The sequence below is a fragment of the Erpetoichthys calabaricus genome, chromosome 3, assembly GCF_900747795.2.
Source record: "Erpetoichthys calabaricus chromosome 3, fErpCal1.3, whole genome shotgun sequence".
NCBI classification, from domain to species: Eukaryota; Metazoa; Chordata; class Cladistia; order Polypteriformes; family Polypteridae; genus Erpetoichthys; species Erpetoichthys calabaricus.
In genome coordinates, this window is record NC_041396.2 from 28,012,262 (window position 1) to 28,030,882 (window position 18,621).

At 40.4% G+C, this 18,621-nt stretch overlaps 1 protein-coding gene across 1 annotated transcript in view; it reads right to left on the reverse strand.

The window, feature by feature from the left end:
- LOC114647854 (leucine-rich repeat-containing G-protein coupled receptor 6) overlaps nucleotides 1–18,621 on the reverse strand; it is a 440,711-nt gene that overhangs the window by 156,371 nt on the left and 265,719 nt on the right. Inside the window, exon 4 of the mRNA XM_051924410.1 lies at nucleotides 10,561–10,632. Coding sequence (XP_051780370.1) covers nucleotides 10,561–10,632 — 72 coding nt within the window. The remainder of the gene's footprint in view (nucleotides 1–10,560; nucleotides 10,633–18,621) is intronic.

An 18,621-nucleotide genomic window follows, 5' to 3' on the forward strand; every position in this document is an offset into this window, starting at 1 on the left:
AATCCCCAAACCGTGGTCACAGTATGACACTAATAAAGTTGTCAGTGCATACAGAAAACAAGACGTTTAAGGTTTGATGATTTTAAGAACTTCAGCGTATCAGTACATTGTATACATTAGCGATCAGTATGACATTTCATTCAGATCAAATTTCCCTCCCATCCTGTGAGCAAAGAAAGAAAAAAGAAATATGACTTTCAGCAAAATCGACTTATAAACGCATTTGGATATCATATGTACACTCACAGATGGCATGTCAAATAAACACCACATTATGGTTTGTTTTTTAGACTCTGCTAGTTATGAATGAAACAGACAAGTTCTGATTGACATAAAGTATTATGAAACTGACATGACAATTCATTACACAGGCAGTTTCTCAATTGTGAAACTCAAAAACTCACTAAGGAGTTTTTAGGGGATTTTAAAGAGTTTCTTGTGGAGGAAGACAATACTGCTTCCTTAAGTCACATTCACACTTCTGTGTTTGCCTGTGCTATATCCTGTAGTAGCATAAAGCTTGTAATCCTTACATCCATCAATAAAATCTGAAGTCTATTTAAGCTTCTCATTCATGTCCATGCATAGGAGTGCAGTACATTTTTAAAAAATGTTATGTGTTGTGTACTGTGGTGGGTTGGCACCCTGCCCGGGACTGGTTCCTGCCTTATGCCCTGTGTTGGCTGGGATTGGCTCCAGCAGATCCCCGTGACCCTGTGTTCGGATTCAGCGGGTTGGACAATGGATGGATGGATGTTTGTTCAGTGTCCTTGAGTACTTTGAAAGGTGCCTTGTATAAATAAAATGTATTATTATTATTATTATTATTATTATTATTATTATTAGATGGCACATCACAAACATTTGTAATATTAAACTGCATTATGTGTTACGATGTGCCATCTTTTGGAATAACAAATGTAATGCATATGTCTCTGTTAAATGGCATTTGGTATGGGATTCAAAAAAGCAGTGTTGATGTTTGTGATACACTGTCTGTTGGAATGACAGAGACAGCAACAGGACAGCCACACACAACAGTTATCCTTTAAATAAAGTGGACTGTATTATTTTATTTTTTATTTATTTTCCAATTTTGTTCTTAGCATTAAAATTTGCAGTGAACCATCTATTGGAATGTTTTTTGCATTGCATTTGTCATTTCAACAGAAGGCCCATCACAAACATTAATAGTAATAAACTGCATTATGTATCATGATGCACCATCTGCTGGAATGACATATGTAATGCAAATCATAGTCACTTTCTAACCTGCTTAGTCCAGAACAGGGTCACGGGGGGTGCTGGAGTCTATCCCAGCAGACATAGGGTGCAAGGTAGGACAAACCCTCGACAGGGTGCCAGTCCATTGCAGGGCAGACACACACACAAGGGCCAATTAAGTGTTGACAATTCACCTAACCTGCATTCCTTGGACAGTGGAAGGAAACTGGAGCAACCAGAGGGAATTTCTGTAGATAGAAAGAGAACATCCAACTCTACACAGGGAGGACCCAAGGAAGCAAACTCTTTTCTCCTTACTGCGAGGCAGCACCGCTACCAGGGCACCACTGCGCTGTCCTGCAATGCATATATGTCTGTTACATGCCATTTGGTATGGGATTCATAAAAGCAGTGTTAATGCTTGTGGTGCACCATCTGTTGGAATGACAGAGTCGTAGCAATTGGGTTGACACACAGACAAACACACAGACACTTATCATGCGTCATCTCCTTGAATGACAAATGCAATGCATGTGTCTCTGTTATATACCATTTGGTATGGGATTCATAAAAGCAGTGTTTATGTTAGTGATGCACCTTCATTTGGAATGACACAGACATAACTACTGGATGGACACACAGACACTTATCATTGTAATTGTTTTGCAATTTTATTCTTAGTGTTAAGGTTTACAGTACACCATCGGTTGGAATGTTTTTGTAATGCGTGTAGCAATAACATGCATTGCATTTGTCATTTCAACAGATGGCGCATCACAAAAATTTGTAGTAATAAACAGTATTATGCGTCATGATGCGTTATCTCCTTGAATGACAAATGCAGTGCATGTGTCCCTGTTATATACCATTTGCTATGGGATTCATAAAAGCAGTGTTTATGTTAGAGATGCACCTTAATTTTGAATGACACAGACATAACTACTGGACGGACACACAGACACTTATTTTGTAATTGTTTGGCAATTTTATTCTTAGTGTTAATATTTATAGTACACCATCTGTTGGAATGTTTTTGTAATGTATGCAGCAATAACATGCATTGCATTTGTCATTTCAACAGATGGCGCATCACAAAAATTTATAGTAATGAACAGTACTGTGCGTCATCTCCTTGAATGACAAATGCAATGCGTGTGTCCCTGTTATATACCATTTGCTATGGGATTCATAAAAGCAGTGTTAATGTTAGAGATGCACCTTCATTTGGAACGACACAGACATAACTACTGAATGGACACACAGACACTTATCATTTTATTAAGGTGGTCTTTTTGCTTTTCAGTTTGGTTCTTAGTTCCTTTCACATTTTATCCAATATGAAGATGTGTTTTCTACTTTACTCATTTGGATACAACTGAGGGGTCTTTTGAGAGTTTTGGCAAACTCTGTTTGGTTCTTCAGAGCCTAATCTGTGATTGCCAATGTGAGACAATTGTAATAAGTTTATGTGATCTGCAATAGCAGAAAGTAAGCTGTGGCAACCCAGTAGACACAGGAGCACAACAGTAGCAGTAAAGGACACATTGAGTAAGATGATGAATTACGTGGCAGTGGAAAAAGCCCTGTCTGTGCCTCATTGTTCCTCGAGATAAACTGCTGAAAAGCTTGTTTCATTCTGTCCACCGCAGAAGTGTTAGAAAACAAACCTGAGCATTAGTCAGTGTTTGACACTTGTAATGTCATGTAACACCTGCCGTGAAGTACAACGCATACAGAACCCGATCCTCCCCAGTGAAATGAGTCTAATAAAGGCATTGATAACCTTAATAGCCATATAAATAACTCCGTCTTCCTGTCTCAGCATTGTTCCCGCAGGCTGCCAAAAGTTACCTCACTGCCGGATTAAATTAAAGGGCAATCCAATCCCTCTTCTATTTTATTAGCCTTGATATTGGAGGACTATCCAGGTTACAATGTTACTGGGCCAAGCAGTGTGAATCACTACTTATGTTAATGATAACAAAGAAAAATTGAGTTTGGCAAAGATTACACAATTCAAATAGGAGATGCGGGATGGAGACGGGACAGGCGGAGGGAGGTGCAGAGGTTTGTGTGGAGGTCATACCCTCCAGACATGTTTCACAGAGTAATGACTGTGAAAATGAGATTAATTATAGCATATCATTTTAAATGTCAGGTCAAGGACAAGGACAATAGGTGCAAAGAACAGAGAAGCACTTATTCTTCAGGTTTACTTAAAAAAAAAAAAACAATTCTTTACTTTCTCATGATCACACAATGCACGGAAAAAGACAAAGCTGTTTCTGGAGAAAAGAAAGAAATCAAAATTCAAGGCTTATAAAAGTGTGGTGCAGCGTTCTGGCCGAGACGCCAAACATGAAATCCTACGTTTGGAGTTTAGATCTCATATTTGCCTCCCTGCGTGACCCCAGAGATGTCATATAGCATAGATTTGACTCTTTTTTTTCATTACGTGATATTATGTACATATAATAAGCTTTAAAGAATGACGATTGTCATGAAAGGTACTATACAAAACAAAGTATAATGTTTGGAGGAAATTAAAATAAGCATTTTTTTTTTCATTTGCCAGAATGAAACAGCTGTTTAAAAACTGTGGTCTGTTAAAATAGTTTAGTATACCCCATTGGGAGCCGACTGGATACAGACCTGACATGATGGAAGTAACAGGAGTGCTTTAAAGAATACATTCGAAGCAGATAATCAGCTTCTCTGGTATTACTTTGATACAGTGCTTATAAAAAGTATTCACCCCCCTCCTAGTAGTTTTCACATGTTATTGTTCCACAACATCCCATTGTATCTATTTTGTGATGAACAGAAAATGTCAATGTCAACTTAAAAACGGATCTCTGCAAACAGATATAAATTAATTCTAAATGAAAAGCACAAAGTTATTGATCAGATAAGTATTGACCCCCTATTCACAGAATTACCTCAATGGAGATAAGCTGTCTGGCGTTTCCACTAATTGTAGTTTAAAGCAGGAATTTCCAACCTGGGATTGCAACAAAGGGAAACAACGCGTCGCGATTCGCCAAAATTGAGTGAGGAGCGTTGTCCGACTTTATTGTGGTGCAATCGGTGTATGGCAGCGTGCTGTCATTCGTAGGTCATTTATTAGTTAGCGCTCCTGTTCTAAATTAAGAAAAGAATCGAGCGTTGCGCGCGCAGCTGTCACCCGGGAATGAGCCGTGGAAATGCGCGTTCTCGCAGGGTCCTTACTGCGGGCGGAGCGATCGTAAAGGTGAATAATACCTTTTTATTTATTGATTGATTGATTTATTTATTTCAGAGAACGGAATTTGCAATGATCGGTAGAGAACGACAGCTTCCAGTATTGATTTCTGTGCAAAAGCTGATCGTGATACGTCACTGATTTTGAGGTTTGATTGACATTTCTGCCAGGCGGGGACTGAATTGGCTGTAACACCTGCAGCTTACCCTGCGCTTATCACTCCTGCTGGCGATCCTGGCAGTCGTGCAGCAATATTAACTTTCTGTTTTCAAAGTACAATGCAGGTATCATCGGGAACAACGCTTGTCAACTGTGTCAGGACTGGATTAACCATTAAGCAAAATAAGCACGTGCTTAGGGCATCACGGGAAGTGGGGTATGGGCCCTTGGGTTTGGGGGGGATTTCCGCAGAAATTTTCTATTGCTGAATCTACCATGAACCATATGATGCACAACTGCAAATGGTGCAGCTGAACCAGGTTCCACAAAAAGGGGATCCCATATTAAATTTAAAAAAATTACTTAATAGACAAACAGTCAAAAATTTTAGAACACCTCAGTTCTTCCAGTTTTTCTTCAAATTTAATCAGTTGAAATGCAATAAACGACCAGAGGTTTAAATTTATAGCTGAGTTTGGTAGAAATCGAAAAGAGGAACTTTCAGAATATTACAAATGGGCCTTCTTCAGGGAACAACTTACAATGCACAGATGTTCTGCAGCAATTCAAGTAAATGAAGCCTCACTAGTTGAAGCAAACACTTTGTACAGGAGTCCCGACTTCTGTTGATTACTTAAAAATCCTCTGTCTGTCTTAATGCAGAGTTGGAGATAATATACAATATTCAAAATAATTAATAGAAGCAGGCTGGATGCCTTGTCTCTACTAAGTATAGAAGCAGATGTGTTATGTAAGATTAGTTTTGAAGATCTGATCAAAGACTTTGCAATTAGTAAGAGAAAACTTTTCAAATATGAATAAAAGTGGAAGTATATGGAAATATACGTTATTTTCCACCTTACTATAAGTTGTATTTCATTTCAAAAAATACATTTTTACTTTACAGTTTGTTTTTGTCTATATTTTGAATTATATTTATGTGGGGGCACCAAAATCTTTTAAGTGCTTAGGGTTTGCCTTAATCCAGCTCTGCTTGCGTTTCATTGCTTAGCAGCGCGCCCATCCCCATTGCTTCAATCCAACAAACATCTCGATTATTGATCGCGTGTCATTTCCTCGTTGTGCTTGATGTTTCGTGGGACACCTCAACCACTGGATCATCAACCGAGTGTCTAATACATTTACAAAAGGTTTATAAAGGTAAATTGAAATTTAAATTATAGGCACTGAATTAAAAGGTTATTTTTTAGTTCAATTTGTTTACCTGCAGTATTATATGTGGTTCAATTTATGGTTCAAACAATAAAAATTTGACTTCTTCATCTTCAAATGTGGTGTTACTTTTGTAGGGGCCAACTCTAATGGTATCCTCTCCTTTTTCTCCAGCAGCGAGATGCCACCCAAAGAGGATGTCTACTATCTACAGTACATGAAGGCCCCATCCATTCCGGTCCCATCACTATAAAGAGGAGCCTGAAAGGTGGCGTCTCATATTGGCCTGACCGTCACTGAAGACACAGCTCCCTGTAATTAACATTTAGGGAACTGAGCCGCTTGTATGAATTCTGTAATATGGGCCATTGTGCCATCTTTTCTTTCTTGTTTATTACTTAAACCAGGTAACCCATTTGGTACCCCACCCATTTTCTCGGAGTACCCTGGCTTCTCTTCAGTCAACCTGTATGTGCAAGGCCCAACTTGTGGCACATCAGTATGGCTGCCTAAGCTACACAATAGAGATAGAAGAACACTCCAAGCAACTCCATGAAAAAGGAATTGAAAAGCACAAGTCAGGGGATTTAGACAAAAAAAAAAATGCCCAAGATACTGAATATACCTTGGATTTCTAAAATCACAGATCAGGACAGCCACCATTTTGGCAACCACAAAAATGATGTTCAAAAAATAGACCATTTTAATTAAATAATAGTTATAGATATATAAACATGTAAAATCTGAAGATATCTTATATATAAACGTCTATGCGTGGAAGTGGGTCTGTCTGTCTGTCCAGCCTGGAAGTGCGAGGCTACAGCATGAAGCTCAAAGAAAGCGACTCTGTCACCAAAGTTGAAACTGGTTTACCCGCTGATATACAAGCGAGGCAAGCATCATCGGCAAAACGAAACCTCAGAGGAGAGAGAAACTCGATTAGGCGCTAATGCACAACCGATGCGATTGATTGATTGAGTACATCTGACATTGCAGGTCTGACATTGTGGTCAGCAGCACAGGAGCGCCACAGGGGACTGTGCTTTCTCCGGGTCCTGTTCAGCCTATATACATCGGACTCTCAATACAACTCGGAGTTCTGCCACGTGCAGAAGTTCGCTGGCAACACTATTATCGTGGGCTGCATCAGGAGTGGGCAGGAGAAGGAGTATAGGGACCTAATCAAGGACTTTGTTAAATGGTACGACTCGAACCACCTACAACTGAACACCAGCAAAACCAAGGAGCTGGTTTGTAGGAGGCCCAGGCCCCTCATGGACCCCCTGATCATCAGAGGTGACAGTGTGCAGAGGGTGCAGACCTATAAATACCTGGGAGTGCAGCTGGATGATAAATTGGACTGGACTGCCAATACTGATGCTCTGTGCGAGAGAGGACAGAGCCGACTATACTTCCTTAGAAGGCTGGCGTCTTTCAACATCTGCAATAAGATTCTGCTGATGTTCTATCAGACGGTTGTGACGAGCACCCTCTGCTACGCGGTGGTGTGCTGGGGAGGCAGCATAAAGAAAAGGGACACCTCACGCCTGTACAAACTGGTGAGGAAGGCAGGCTCTATTGTAGGCACGGAGCAGGACAGTTTGACATCCGTGGCAGAGTGACGGGCGCTGAGCAGGCTCCTGTCAATCATGGAGAATCCACTGCATCCACTAAACAGTGTCATCTCCAGACAGAGGAGCAGCTTCAGCAACAGACTGCTGTCACCGTCCTGTTCCACTGACAGACTGAGGAGATCGTTCCTCCCCCACACTATGCGACTCTTCATTTCCACCCGGGGGGTAAACGTTAACATTATACAAAGTTACTGTCTGTTATACCTGCATTTTTATCAATATGCTGCTGTTGGAGTATGTGAATTTCCCCTTGGGATTAATAAAGTATCTATCTATCTATCTATCTATCTATCTATCTATCTATCTATCTATCTATCTATCTATCTATCTATCTATCTATCTATCTATCTATCTATCTATCTATCTATCTATCTATCTATCTATCTACATATTGTGATGGATGGCCGGCTAAATATTCCGGCCCTCACCCTCAGGCCGCCAGGTGGAGCTCTCCCGACAGCATGGAGGTCCCCCGAATTCCAGCAGGGCCTCATGGACCTTGTAGTTTGTATGCACAGCCCTGCTGGATACCATGGGGGCCACCGGGAGTCGCTGTAGGGAAGCTGACAGACTGCTATGTGCCGTATAACCTGGAAGTATGTCCTGGTCACATGAACAGGAGAAACGACGTGCTTCCAGGTTGAAGAGAAGGGCTTTCACTCTGACCCGGAAGTAATGAGGACTTGTGGGTGATTGGGTAGGAACCGCTTCCGGGTCAGGGAGTATAAAAGGACATTGAGCTGGGCTGGGAGGAAGGGTGGCGAAGTGTCTGGGAGAGGAGGATTGGTATTTGCTGAGTGTTTATTGATTATATGAGTAGTGTGGAGTGGATAGGTGCTTTGTGCACTGTATTATTATAAAAATAAAGAGTCTTGGACTTTTACCTGGTGTTTGGCGTGGTACCTGAGGGTTCAAGAGGTCGATAAAAGCTTCTACTGCTACAATATGTAGAAGAGATGGGTATGTTTCATATAACTTGTAACATGTTTTGTGTTTCATTTAAAAAAATGACACTATATATGTAAATAGAATGCAGATATGCAGATACAACAAACCTTGTTAGTTGAAGCGTGTTTCTCAGTATCACTTCACTTTCAAAACGAAATACACACGAGCAGCCATGATGAGCATGAGAAACATACAATGACACGAGTACACAACGTACACAAACACACACGATTCAAACACTCGGATTTGGCTGACAGTTTCACATTTTATTCGTAAAAGGTGGTATGCCAGGCTGTCTATACAAATGTAGCGAGCCTCTTTAAGCTAGATATGCAACATCAAAATTGAATTAAAATTTTTTTTCTATATACAGTTTTTGTTCAGTTTTTCAGAGACAATGCAGGACTAGGGGTTTGTCTGTTGAACTTGGGACAAACCTGCTCAAATCCGGACGTCTGGCAACCCTGCTTGGAGTTCAGTTGGGGTAGAGCAGTAAACGTGCCTGGAGCAGGCCATCCACAAAAACGGAGTGATCATGCAAGAAGAAAAAGACTAGTGAAGGAGGCCACCAAGAGACCTCAAAGAACTCTGAAGGAGTTACAAGTTACAGTGCTTAAGATTGAAGAAACTGATCAGAGAAAACACACACACCTATTTTTAAAAAGCTGGGTTGCTTGGGTATTGAAATATGCAAAGGGGACCCTGCTGGGATGTTTTGGTGCCTCATGGGGACTCTGTGAAGAATGGACCTCCCTATTTTGGGGGAATTTCTTTATGACCCAGAAGGGCTTGTGGCATGCAATGCCATGACGCCAGAAGTGTCCCCAGGTCTGACCCAAAAGGAGTGACTCTGCCTCGTACCGCTGAGTCAGTGTTGGGAGGCAGAGGGCAAAACTCACGTGGAGGAGTGGAAGGAGACAGAGTTGAGGAGAAGAAGCTTTCTTAACAATTGTTATACACCCCATGAGTGTGTCTCTAGGTAATAAAAACCTTTCATTTTATCCCTAAACTGTGTTTGGTGGAGTTGTGTTTGGCATTAAGGCTTCAGTGGTGCTCCCCTGTGGCCACACTATTTATTCAGCTAACCAAAATACTTCATGTACTAAAAGACTTTCCTATCATATATTACATATTTTTTGATCTAACAATTTAGTGTACAAGGCATACAGTAAATACTGCATAAAATATCTTCTAAAAGAACGTCATCATTACAGTGGAGTGGCTTTGAGATTGATTGCTTTAAGTGTGTGCTTTGATATGAACCGATGATTTACACTGAGTAAATATTTTTCATAGAAGTCAAAAAAATATTTACTGTCATTTTTAACATGCTTTAAAAGCATATGGCAATGAACGAAATTGCTGACAGAGGTATTGATGGGGCATAAAACACTTTAAAAGGCAAACCTTTACTTGTACCTTCACTCCCACTTTCATACTTTCAAATCATTGATTTCACGTCTTTAGAGTTCTGCCTGTGCTAAGTATGATGTATCAGCTCTCATTACACAAAGAAAATGAATAGCTAATAATTCATTTTTCTAAATTATAACATTTTAAATAAAATTTTATAAAATGACAACTTTATTGTAATAAAAATCAGGCGTGGTCTCCCCTCGACTCTCTCGTATACTCAGATATTTAAGGAGTAAACCACAAGACAATGATTATATTTTTATATTATGTACATTAAAGAACCATCAACAACAAATCAAACTAAATTAATAATATATTGAACAATTATTATAAAATTAAAGTTGAATAAATCAGACTCTGTAACTGCATGAATAAAAAGGTAAAGTACCACTTCCAGTTAGCGGAAATAACCCAGAAGTTGATAGAAATCTGTTTTACGTCTTGTATGCAAAATTTGGTTGACCTAAATTAAAGCGTACTCAGGTTATCGTGTTTACACACACACACAGACAAACAGACAGAATTCCAAAAATGGAATTTTTGGACTCAGGGTGTTCTAAAAGGTTGAGATTCATCAAAATCTCGACATCAGATCTTTCGACGATTACAATGCATTCCCTATACTTTATATACGAGAAAGTAAAAGAGGATGAAAGAAAAATTACGTATGTCTGATGATGGCCATACATTCTTATGTAACTTTTAATTATACACCATTTTCAGAGTGAAACTGAGCTTTAATAAAACAGAGGAGCAAACACTTACAAGGATTGGAGGTTTGGAAGGTCCCATGGCGCTTCATCTGGAAGCTGTTGCAGCTGATTATTTTGTAGCATTCTGAGGGAAAAGAATATTAAAGTTGTTTAGAATCAGCAACCAGAAATGGAACTGAAAAAATAAAATTTATATCCAGTTTAAAAACAGGTTTGTGCTTTCCCACTTCAGGAACATTTTTTCAGAAACCAAGGACTTTTTAGAAACTTTGGTAGCATTCCCACCCCAGGACCTCGGTCCATTTGTAGTTCCTGGTACTGTTTTTAGCTCTTATGCCAGGGTATGTACTTTTCATTCAATCAGGAAATATGGTGGGTGGGGTTTCGGTGATGAACTGTGCTGATTGGTTGATCACATGCACTGCTGCCATCTTACAAATCTGTTAGTGCTGTGGACTTCGGACAGTCATTGATGACGCTAGAACAGGAACCTCACAGCACAACAGCTTCAAGAACAGCGTTGAGCACAGCTTAATTGTGGTCAAACAAAGCAAGTCTCCATTTCTACTAGGGCCTTGAAATGCCAACTGTGGACTACTGTAGACTGGACAAAGACTCCTCTTCATAGTAAAAACTGACACTTGCTTTTTTCAACTACTGTAAGCGGTGCTTGAAGTTGTTGTGTAGTGAGACGTCCATCACACAAGATGGTGACCCTCAGAAACTTGTCTCCTGAGTGGCCTGTGACTTTGGCCCTGCCAGATCTCCTCCTATCAGAGTTTCTGCCAGTTTCCAATTGCCTTTGGATCGTGTCGGACACCAGTGGACTCACTGACACTTTCTCTAAACGAAAGGCCAACACTTTTAAGGGTAATGACGCTTGGTCTCATTTCATTTGTTAATTGCCGTTTTCTTGCCATAATCCCAGTGATATTGTCCAAGTGGTACTTCAGAGGGTGTAGTAACACAGTAGTCTGTTCCAACTCTGCTTTACGACAGACAGAGGGTTTTTAAGTAATCGACAGAAGTTGGGACACCTGTGCAAATTTTTTGCTTCAGCTTGCAAGGCTTCATTTACTTGAATTGCTGCAGAACATCTGGAGGTTGTAACTATTAGCTCTTCCCTGAAGAAGGCACATTTGTACTATTCTAAAATTTCCTTTTGTTAGTTTTTGCTAAACTAAACTTTAAATTTAAACTTCAGGCAGTTTACTGCTTACCTTTTCACCATTTTATATCATTCATTGCATTTTAACTGATTAAATGTGAAGATAGATAGATAGATAGATAGATAGATAGATAGATAGATAGATAGATAGATAGATAGATAGATAGATAGATAGATAGATAGATAGATAGATAGATAGATAGATAGATAGATAGATAGATAGATAGATATGAAAGGCACTATTAGATAGATAGATAGATAGATAGATAGATAGATAGATAGATAGATAGATAGATAGATAGATAGATAGATAGATAGATAGATAGATAGATAGATAGATAGATAGATAGATAGATAGATAGATACTTTATTAATCCCAGGGGGAAATTCACATAATGATGTGTTCTAAAACTTGTCACCGGTAGTGAGTGTATATTGTAAGGGATGGCCAGTAACCTTATCTGACCAGGACACCCATAAAGTGGAAAGATGGGGAAGGCCGCTTCCTTAGGACACTGCCTCCCCCAGAATGCTAGATGGCAGTCACCTTGGGTTGCAGCAGTGCTACGGTTTCTCACAGGGCATCATGCGAATTGGAGTTCTTTGACTCAGCCCTATTGGGTACTACCACGGGGTGCTACAGGGACTGGAGAGCCCTACTTTGTGAAGCTCCAGCCTTACCCAGAATTGTTCCTGGGCCAAGCCTTCGGGACACCAGAAGTACTTTTGGGGATTACTTAAAAGGAGCTTCCTGCCACTACTCTGGAAGTTATAGTCGGGAGGAAGAGGAATGAAGTTTGCTGTACTAAGAGTGGAGGCAGAAGGAGAAACAGAGACAGAGAGAAGAAGAGAAAGGCATTGCTGTGTGTTACTTTTATCATTGTGCTTTTGTAACTATGCTGTATAGGTGGGAAACAGTTGAAAAGCGTTTCCCACTGAAATAAAGCCCGTGTGTGTTGCAGGACTTATGCCTTGTGTCTGTCTGTGTCTGATGAGGGAGCTTGTGCACCCCCTGTTGTCTACAACATATACAATATGTTTGACTCATCTTGATGTCTAGTTATGTAAGACATCAAGCTTTTTGGGGTTGCCTCCTATTTTTGGCCCTGTTGACCCAAACAGATTCTCATTTTTAGGCCATTTTTGGACCATATTTTGTACAGGAAATGACACCCTTATAAAGAAGAGTAAACCAACACATGAATTCATCAAAAATGACCAGAAGGACTTGAAGTTGTGTATGCCTTATCAATTGACCCCAGGGGTTCATCCCCTAATGGGACACAAGGGGTCAAAGTTACCCCATTTCTCAAAAACTTTAAAAAAAAATGGGGATCAGTAACACAGACATGTGGAGTATCCTCTTACTCACCATAACATTTGAAAATGTCTAAAGTGATATGAATAATAACCTGGAGGCTACTAGCGTGTTGGCCTGGTACAAGTGATAATGAACAATTAGTACCAAAATCACCTTGTGGGATGTTTAAGGCTCATGCCTGGCAGAAGATTAGAGACAGAGTCTTCATAATTGTCATCACACAAATCAGACAAACACGGACAAAGAAAAATAATCCCAGATGACTATGAAATTTTAGGAGAAGGTGGAATAACATCTTTGGGGTGACAGCAGTGAAATGACAGTGAAGATGTGGAAATGTTTGAGAGAGAGAGACTTCATAAGTTGACGCCACTTCTTCTCATTCTTGGGGCGACATTGTGATTCTAGGATGCAAGTACATTTGGCTCTTTTTGGGTCCATATTGTGGGCACTTCTTATATTTTGTAGGCCCATACAAGTAGATCACAATTTTTATATCAAATAACTTGGCTTGGATAAAGGAAAGTGAGTCATGGGGACCACCCTACCTCTTCAAATAATTAAGAGTCTTTCACAGCCAGCTCACCGTTACTCATGTTTAACAGTTACAAGTGACAACCTTTCATTAGAATAAATGTTTTATTGAAAAAATGCGAACTACAAATAAAGATATTGCCTTTGTTTTCTTCAGCATTCATAATTTCATGTGTGACAGCACACACGTTGAGCTTTAGCAGTCAGACTCCCTCCCTTTCTTATTAAGGGAGTATTATTATTTTTGGTCTTATTATTTTTAAGGGTCTCGTAACGCTCTTGTTATTCGGCCTATTTTTAAGCTAGCTTACATGAAAAGGCCCAACTTGCAATCGAGCGTTAATTAAAACAAATGTTTTTCCTAGATAGGAATGCAAATAGGCAGGCTCCAAAATTCTTGGGTGCCTCATTTTAGTGAAACAATTTAGAGATATTCTTTGTTTACATTGGGCAGAACTCAACAAAAAAAAAGGCCTCTTTCAGCCTTCTAATAATCAAGAGGTGTTGTTTCATTTAGTTTTCAGAGTGTGTTTCTGTGAACGCAGCTTGGGTGGCCATTGATGTCATAATCAAAAAAAAGGAATGAAATAAAGAGCAAAATAAGGCTGCAAAGATGATAAAATGGGACTCTTTGAACAATGAGAATAATTATAACTTGAGACGTCACAGACGGCCGAATGCGAGGATTTAATTACCGAAGCAGACAGCTTTATCGTTTTCAATCAAGCCCAGCTCCTTATAGTTAAAAGAACACAAATAAGTCTCGAGTACTGTTCAGGGCCTCTGGGGAATCTTAAAGAGAAAGCATTCTCCATTGTGTAATCCATAGGACTGCGTATACTAAACACGTACAATATGTCTAAAAACTATTTTGACAGCCAACTCGGATTTTTTTTTTTATATTTTTTATTTGTTTTTTGCTGAAAATAATTGGAAAACTACAGGTTTAAAAACAATAATCAGGTTTTCATTAAAATGGCCCACTGGAGAAGACTTATTGAGTTGATTGACCTGTTGTTGGCTAAAAACAGAGAACCATAATAAGTTTTGTTTTTCTTTTAATCACAGACTTTTTGTTCCTTTTTTTGTTTCTCCAAGAAATGTTAATTTCCTTTTAATTAAAGGCATATGCTACAATTAAACTGTCCAATAATGGTTGAAATCTGGCTTCAGCAGCTAATCATGTTGCACCACATCTATTAATTATATACATCTTGATGATCGCCATTCTTATAAAACTTCACATGTAGAGCGCAATGCAACAACGCAACATGATTTTACAGGAAAGGGTCTTATCATAAGGTTAAGTGACTTGCTCAGGGTAACGAAAATGATCAGTAATTTAATCTTATAGATCAGGGGTCCTCAATCACAGTCCTGGAGGGCCGCAGTGGCTGCAGTTTTTTTGCTCCAACCCAATTGCTTAATAAGAAGCACTTATTGCTCGAGTAACACTTCTGTTTCACTTTAGTTGTCTCACTCATTAAGATTTTGAACCCTTATTGCTTATTTTAGTCTTAAACAGCCATATTCTTTGCTTTTAATTGCTCCTAATTAGCAATAACATGAAAATGACAAAATAGACCAGCATTTCTCCATTTAGCTTGTTACCATTTACACCTGTGAGTCTTTATCATGCACTATTGGGTTAAATTAAATACTTGGAAGGAAATTGAAGAGGAAAAAGTGAAGGACTGAGAATTACTCATCCTTTTTAGCCTTCAAATCATTTGGATGAAAACCTTAGAAATGGAAAGAAAATCTAGGATATAAGAATTACCTGACATAGCAGAGTTAAAGCACTAACACGCCATGAAATTAAATTATAAAGTATCTATCTATCTATTGGCAAGAATTGCTTTCTAATTAAGCAAACAGGTTCGAACAAAAACCTGCAGCCACTGCGGCCCTCCAGGACTGTGATTGAGGACCCCTGTTATAGAGCAGGGGTGTCAAACTCCAGGCCTGGAGGGCCACAGTGGCTGCAGGTTTTCATCCATCCATCCATTATCCAACCCGCTGAATCCGAACACAGGGTCACGGGGAACTGCTGGAGCCAATCCCAGCCAACACAGGGCACAAGGCAGGGAACCAATCCTGGGCAGGGTGCCAGCCAACCGCAGAGGTTTTCATTCTCACCCTTTTCCTAATCAGTGACCAGTTTTCACTGCTAATTAACTCCTTTTCCCTTCATTTCAATAGCCCTGTTTATAAGGATTCAGTCCTCTGAATTGATTTGTTTCTTCACGAAAATGAAATGAGACATGAAACGAGCCAACAGATGAGCAGCTAAACTCCAACCAATCTCTTAATGAGAAGCTGATTCTTGCTGTTAATTAAGCCCGCTATTTAATTCCGTGGCTTGTTGCCGCTCTCATTCTGCCACAGCAGACATTTCCAAAACTGTTGATTTTCTGTTTGTCAAAATGTTTTGTTGACCTGAGAGATCAACCTTACCGAGACCTTCACCTTTCTTTATTGTCAGATATTGTGTGAACGGGCACAGGTGAGCTGGTCATGTGGCGGCTCGTTTTGCATCTCATTATTTTTTGGCTGCTAATTAAGGAAAAAGAGACAACTAAGGGGCCTGAGACAAGTTAATTTAAACTAAAGCAAAAGAAGTTAATTAGCAGCAAAAACTGGTCACTAATGAAGAAGAAGGTTAGAATGAAAACCTGCAGCCACTGTGGCCCTCCAGGCCTGGAGTTCGACACCCGTGTTATAGGGTCCTCAATCACAGTCCTGGAGGGCCGCAGTGGCTGCAGTTTTTTGCTCCAACCCAATTGTTTAATAAGAAGCACTTATTGCTCAAGTGACAATTCTGATTTACTTTAGTTATCTCGCTCGTTAAGATTTTGAACCCTTATTCCTTATTTTAGTCTTAAACCGTCATATTCTTGGTTTTTAATTGCTCCTAATTGGCAATAACATGAACATGACAAAAGAGACCAGCATTTCTCCATTTAGCTTGTTTACGCCTGTGCGTATTTATCAGGCACTATTGAGTTTAATTAAATACTTGGAAGGAAAATGAAGAGAAAAAAGTGAAGGACTGAGAATTACTCATCCATTTTAGCCTTCAAATCATTTGGATGATATCCTTAGAAAGGAAAAAAAATAACATGAGAATGACTTGACATGGCAGAGTGAAAGCACTAACAAGCCATGAAATTAAATTATTGGCAAGAATTGCTTTTTAATTAAGTAACCGAGTTAGAACAAAAACCTGCAGCCACTGCAGCCCTCCATGGCTGGGACTGAGGATCCCTGGATTATAGCAATGTGGTCTAATGGACAGTGGAGGACCATCGCTTTTGGGTCCTCAAAGCTTGAACTGTTATGGGGACCCCTTCACAACCAGAAACAAGGTGTGGACAACCACTGTTATTTTCTTCAGTTGGGTTGTTCCACGACAGATCACAGATCATCCTCACAGGTGGCGCAGTGGTAGTGCTGCTGCTTTGCAGTAAGGAGATTGTGGGTTTGCTTTCCGGGTCCTCCCTGTGTGGAGAGCGCTTTGAGCAGTGAGAATAGTGCTATAAAAATGTAAAGAATTATTATTATTATTATCACCACACATTTTTAAAAAACTATAACCACTGCATCTCAGTTGTGAATTAGAATCGATGCACTGGATTATCGTACAGGGGCTCATTAATACCAACAGCAAGACGCCTGGACAACTCCTCACTGGGACTGGGACAGCCAAGTCTGGAGTTTTCTTTCTTTTCCTTTTAATTTGCTTGCTTTATAGTCATTCTGATGTGTGTTAAGGCCACAGTGTGTCGTTTATTTATCTCTTTATGTAAACTGCTCAAAAAATTTAAAGGAACACTTTGAAAACACATCAGATCTTAACGGGAAAAAAATCCTGCTGGCTATCTCTACTGATATGGACTGATATGGTGATGTGTTAGGAATGAAAGGATGTCACATTGTTTGATGGAAATGAAAATGATCAACCTACAGAGGGCTGAATTCAAAGACACCCCGAAAATCAAAGGGAAAAAAGGATGTGGCAGGCTTGTCCATTTTGCCAAAATTTCATTGCAGCAACTCCAAATCATCCTCAGTAGTTTGTATGACCCCCATACGCTTGTATGCATGCCTGACAACGTCCTAATGAGATGATGGATGGTGTCCTGGGGGATCTCCTCCCAGATCTGGACCAGGGCATCACTGAGCTCCTGGACTGACTGAGGTGCAACCTGGCGGCGTCAGATGACCGAAACATAATGTCCCACCTAGAGGTGTTCTATTGGATTGAGGTCAGGCGAGTGAGCATGGGGACCAGTCAATGGTATCAATTCCTTCATCCTCCAGGAACTGCCTGCATACTCTCACCACATGAGGCCAGTCATCGTGGTGCACCAAGAGGAACCAAGGAGCCACTACACCAGCATAGGGTCTGACAATGGGTCCAAGGATTTCATCCCGATACCTAATGTCAGTCAAGGTGCTGTTGTCTAGCCTGTAGAGGTCTGTGCATTCCCCCATGGATATGCCTCTCCAGACCATCACTGACCCACCACCAAACCGGTCATGCTGAACGATGTTGTAGGTAGCATAACGTTCTCTACGGCTTCTCCAGACCCTTTCACGTCTGTCACTTGTGCTCAGGGTGAACCTGCTCTCATCTGTGAAAAGCACAGGGCGCCAGTGTTGGACCTGCCAATTCTGGTATTCTATGGCAAATTCCAATCGACCTCCACGGTGCCAGGTACTGAGCACAGGGCCCACTAGAGGATGTCGGGCTCTCAGGCCACCCTCATGAAGTCTGTTTCTGATTGTTTGGTCAGAGACATTCACACCAGTGGCCTGCTGGAGGTAATTTTGTAGGCTCTGGCAGTGCTCATCCTGTTCCTCCTTGCCCAAAGGAGCAGATACCGGTCAGTCCTGCTGATGGGTTAAGGACCTTCTACGAGGGGCCCTGTCCAGCTCTCCTAAACTAACTGCCTTTCTCATGGAATCTCCTCCATTCTCTTGAGACTGTGCTGGGAGACGCAGCAAACCTTCTGGTAATGGCACGTATTGATGTGCCATCCTGGAGAAGTTGGACTACCTGTGCCACCAAACTCTGTAGGGTCCAG